Here is a 4,910-nt window from a genome sequence, read left to right on the forward strand (position 1 = left end):
TTTGATATAACAACTTTTAATACTGTTTTCATTACAGTTCCCTGAGATGATATTGAAGAACTATAAACCTATAAAGGGGGGAAAATGCCAAGTGCTAATCAGACACATGCAACCAGCATCTTTGGTCCATTCTGCAAACAAAAGTCCAGCTGCTTAAGTGCGTTTGAAGAAATTAGTTGGTAAAGTTGATACTCTGTGTCACACATGAGCCATGACAGTGTATTTGTTGAGTCCATCTTGTTCTTCAGTTTGTCTTTCTCAGTGATAGCTTTGCCAGGTGAAATTTTACAGACTGCTGCTGTGGTGATGGCTGATGATTCTGTGGAAGTCCTGAGTTGAGGATATTGTGTGCTCTGGGTTCAGAGGTGAGAGGTTGTGACTGCGGATGTAGTTCATGCTGCTTGAGTGGGTGAAGTAGAGAAGCTGTCGAGCGAAAAGCGGCTCAACCTAGAACATAAAGGAAAACAGATTTTTAGTTTACACACTACATACAAACCCAAATAAGATCTAAAGCATGCCAGTTGTTATCTTGGGTTAAAAAGATGCTTTTAAAGTTTAGTGGTGATTTGGTTTAATGTTGATCTAGTCATATCAATTGTGAATGATAATAATAAAATACCTGGACAGTGAGGGTCCTTCCTGGTCTCTGTGGCTCTGTGTTGTCGTCCTCAAAGTACAGGAGCACTTGGGACATGGGTAGAGGACGTATGTGTCGAGCATAGCTCTGTAATTCTGAGAATAAGGGGGAAAAACAGATCACTATATTTGAACACAAACTTATTACAGATAAAAAAAAAAAAATATTGAGAAAAATCATTAAAAACAAACATCTAATTCTTAAGTGATCAGAAATGCCAAAAAACAACAAAACTGTGGTTATTCATGGAAGACTGTTGAACCAAGTTCTTATTTATACACATTAAAAATTGGGAGGTTATTTCCCCACAAAACCCAAGTGGTATGACAGTAACAGCTTATTCTTTGAAATTACTTGGTCAGCCGGGTTTAAAATATCATACAGGCCACTCACATTTTCTGCCCTAATCTCCATCTGTTTTACAAGAAGTCATTTGATGGAGGCATGATGGGGATTCTCATCTGTACACTAATCACATCCTGGAAAGTCCTGTGTGCATGTATGCAAATGCGCTGCAACCAATCAAGCTTGACGTAAAAAAAAGGTGGGTGGCCTCTGTGAACACGGAGATTATCTGTTGTGGTGCCTAGTATCCTGAGTGTGCTGTGGTGAAATGTTTACTGTAACTCTTAGTGACCTTATTTACTGTAATAATTGAAAATAATTTCCCTGGTGGTCTTCAGTGTGGTAAATTCAGAGAAAAGAAATGATCTAGAAGCTTTTAGCTGATTTATGTGGTAACTCGCTTTGTAACTGAAGACGAGAGATACACCAGTTGATCTCATAACAAGAGAGGAAGAACAAGAGAATACAACAAACTGAAAAGAAGTTCATTTAAATGAAAGGAATGCACTTCCTACAGTAGCTGAACTTTAATAAAACCCTTGTTTTCAAAGATTTGAGAAATATAAGATTCGAACCTGTAATGAATTGCTGAGTGTCCAGCAGTTTGCAGGGCTGATCCCTCTGTAGTTTGTTGGGTTTATTGTTAGAGGGATTGTGCCCTCCTTCCCAATACACCCTGCAGGGGCAGCAGCGGCGAGCATAAAGCCCATCTGGTGCCACCCATAGCAGAACCCCATGTTCCAGTGAGCTGTGTTCAATCTGTGGAAGCTCCACAAACTCCGGAACTTGAGAAGCCCCATATGGCAAACCATCTTTGCTTGCACCCAGAATACAACCTTCTAGACTGCTCACAGTCACCTCCTTCACAAGGGCTTCCCGGAAATATACTGCCAAATGGAGCCGGTAATCTAACCAAGAAAGGAAGGGAGACAAGGTCAACATTTAAACAAATACTAAAGTTTTATAAATGTCAGAGGTCTTATCATATTCAAAGAGGTGGCATGGCTATAGTCATATAAGAGTTGATAGTTGATAGTAGAATGAAAATCAAGCGAATAAACAGGTGGGTACTCTTTAAATAAAAGTAAACCATTGAGAAGTTTGATCATTTGTTTTGGGTCGAACTTAATTAAAACTCTGTTTTAAAACATAAAATTTAATTTAAAAATGCCTATTTCTTTAGATGTCTTAAACAAAAAGCTTAAACAAGGGATTAATCATCTGATCTACATCCATGTTAATAGTGCACTCGATGTAACGTTTGATGACACTAGACACAGGATACAGCCACATGGTTGGCAAGGGTGGCAGGTGCAAAGCGAAGTAAATCTGCCCATCCACATCTGTAAGGTATATTGCTCCATGAGCATCTTGCTCATGTTGGTTCAATTCATCTTTCTTAAATTTTTTATGTAAAATCTGCTGGGTATTACAAACAGAACAAAGCATGTGTGTAAGCCACTTCCCTTACACTCTGCAAAATGCAACTTTGTCCTATAAGGGAGGTTGTTAGCCTTCATGTGACCAAAAATATCTGACCATGACATTCTTAATATAATACATCCTTCTAGAGTCGCACTGTCCAAAATCCCATGTGCATACATGCATGGGTACCTGAGAGGGCCATGGCTTCTGCTGACTTCATGCTGGCATCTAGTGTAAATGCCGATGGCAGAGGTTCTGAGGCGCTGCAGCTGTAGAAAGAGCCACTAAACTGGTATCCTGAGCAGAAGAACAGATTGAGAGACATTTCTTTATGTACAGTCCCTTATCATAATTACATTTGTTTTACACATTCATGGCACATATTGAACGACCTCAATACCAATATTAAGTGTACCTGCATCCCACCGAGAGGTGTATGGACTTTGGTTGAAAGACATATCAGCTATAGGAGACTTGTCTGGGAGAAAGTCCCGCCAAGTCCTCTCTGCTGGAGACATGAAGCTGCAGACCTGCGTGCACACGTTCACTACTGATTCGCTTCATCCACACACGTGTCACCACAAAAATGAAAGTGGCATTATCTCTTACCTGACTCTGCAAAGGCGCATAGGGTGGATGTAATGGATAACTCTGAGGGCTTGGGATTGGTGTCGTGTCCTCTACAGATCTGGAGGCTGTAATACAGAAATCGGAGGTTTAATGGAAAGGTTTTGGGTCTGCAGGTGGCGGGTGCGCGCGCGCGCGCGTCTCTGTGCACATGACTTGCCTTTTTTGGCGCCCTCGGGAACGATTCGGTAAACTTTATAAGGGTCCGAGATGTCGAGCTGACTGCGATCCAGCAGCTCATCGAAGTCGTTGCTCTTGTTCAGCGCGCACCGCAGACGCGTTTTCCACGTGGGAGGGTCGGGTTTGTCAATGCCTTCCCGGTATTTGCCTTTGAACAGCGCCCAAGCCTACGGAAAGGACGAAAACGTGAGCGCAAGCAGGTGAAAATTCACCTCGGAAAAGTTGAGTATACACTTGCTTTTATATAATACTGAAGTACGGACTGGTATCAATGCACCGTGAGCGCATTCTGTTTAGTCGCCTTTTCCTCTCGATTAAAATCTACCTTGAAAAGTGCTGCGTCCTCGTCCCGGTTGTAGTCCTGTTTCCCCGCGTGCTTCCACGGGATCCGGAACACACTTTTGTCTTCGTTTTCCCACACGAGCCCGGGGTATTTTCCGGAGTCTACCTGCTCGATGAGCCACTGGCGCAACTTGCCGTTTCCCGAGCCGCCCAGCGGCGCGCGTTCTCCATCCGAGCACATCTAACCCAAGACATGCACCACAAGAGATCAGACTGCGTTCCTAAAAGAACCCTAACTAAACCAACAAATATGTTCCTCTCGCAAACTTTATCTCGAATCCACTGTGATCCAAAGCTCATGGATAATTTAGACCAGTGTCACCTTGGGACCACCTGCCTAGTAAAGGTAAGGAATGTGATCCAAAACTCTAAACTGGTCAAAAAAACAACTCCTGGGTACGATATATATATATATAAATTGCACTTTAAAACCTGCACATAACCTTTTACATTCTACAACCAGTCATTTTGTATGATTTGCTGAGATGGCTCGTGCTTACCTCGCTGCAGAGGCTGGTTTCGTTGTGTCAGAGGGATGCTGGTTCACTCTCGACCTGCGAACTATCTTAAATGGTGCGCGTCCAAAAAGGGGCGGGGCGTTTGCCGAGCGCGCGCGCGCACGTGCATGGTGTGTCAGAAGCGAACGTCCCGTAAGCAAAACCCTCAGGGGGAAACTCGCGTGGGTTCATCCGCGGCGTGACTGGAGTTTTTTTTGTTTGTTTTTTTCTCGCTCAAAATATCGTTATCGTTCTCTGAAATCACGACCAATAAAGTTAGAATAAGAGGTGTAACGGTACACAAAATTCACATACGTACGTACCTCGGTTTTTAAGTCACAGTTCGGTTCAATTTCGGTAAGGTTATGGGGAAGAAAGGCAAAATATATATATATAAAAAAATATATATATATAAATTATATATATATATATATATATATATATATATATATATATATATATATATATATATATATATATATATATAACACAGTTTATTATTATATTTGTGAACATCAATAATTTACATCATTAAATCAATTTAAAATGAAATGGTTAAATAATACATGAAATAATGTTTTAAAAATCAAAAATAATTATTCAAATTAATGCAATACACTTTATTATATTGATTAAATTAAGTAATCAATTAAATTGATTTAATAAATTTTAATTTAATTTAATTTAAATTAAATAAAAAATATATACAATTATTTAATTTATTATATTACAAGTGTGTGTGTGTGTGTGTGTGTGTGTGTGTGTGTGTGTGTGTCTTTTACATTTTTTGAATGATCTACCTAACTGTTCTAAACTTAAACATTCTTTCCATCCTTCATGAATTCACTTCGATATGT

The 4,910-nt window shown here is 40.2% G+C and overlaps 1 protein-coding gene across 1 annotated transcript; it reads right to left on the reverse strand.

Annotated features, from left to right (window-relative positions):
• irf4b (interferon regulatory factor 4b) lies at positions 1 to 4,443 on the reverse strand. Its single transcript, XM_083562132.1, has 9 exons — positions 4,057 to 4,443; positions 3,540 to 3,737; positions 3,195 to 3,381; positions 3,017 to 3,102; positions 2,823 to 2,937; positions 2,597 to 2,704; positions 1,558 to 1,890; positions 620 to 732; positions 1 to 447 (listed from the first exon to the last, which is right to left on the reverse strand). Exons 2-9 carry the CDS (start codon positions 3,735 to 3,737, stop codon positions 286 to 288), a joined length of 1,302 nt encoding a protein of 433 aa, XP_083418258.1. The 5' UTR covers positions 4,057 to 4,443; the 3' UTR covers positions 1 to 285.
• Positions 4,444 to 4,910: the final 467 nt, after the last annotated feature.

The sequence above is a fragment of the Silurus aristotelis genome, assembly GCF_946808225.1.
Source record: "Silurus aristotelis genome assembly, chromosome: 15".
Classification (NCBI taxonomy): Eukaryota; Metazoa; Chordata; class Actinopteri; order Siluriformes; family Siluridae; genus Silurus; species Silurus aristotelis.

Coding starts and splice junctions, on each gene's coding strand:
- irf4b (XM_083562132.1), bottom strand. CDS start 3,737: ATGTGCTCGGATGGAGAACGCGCGCCGCTGGGCGGCTCGGGAAACGGC. Junction 3,382..3,539: donor AGGACGCAGCACTTTTCAAG/GTAGATTTTAAT, acceptor TCCTTTCCGTAG/GCTTGGGCGCTGTTCAAAGG. Junction 2,705..2,822: donor CACCTCTCGGTGGGATGCAG/GTACACTTAATA, acceptor TCTTCTGCTCAG/GATACCAGTTTAGTGGCTCT.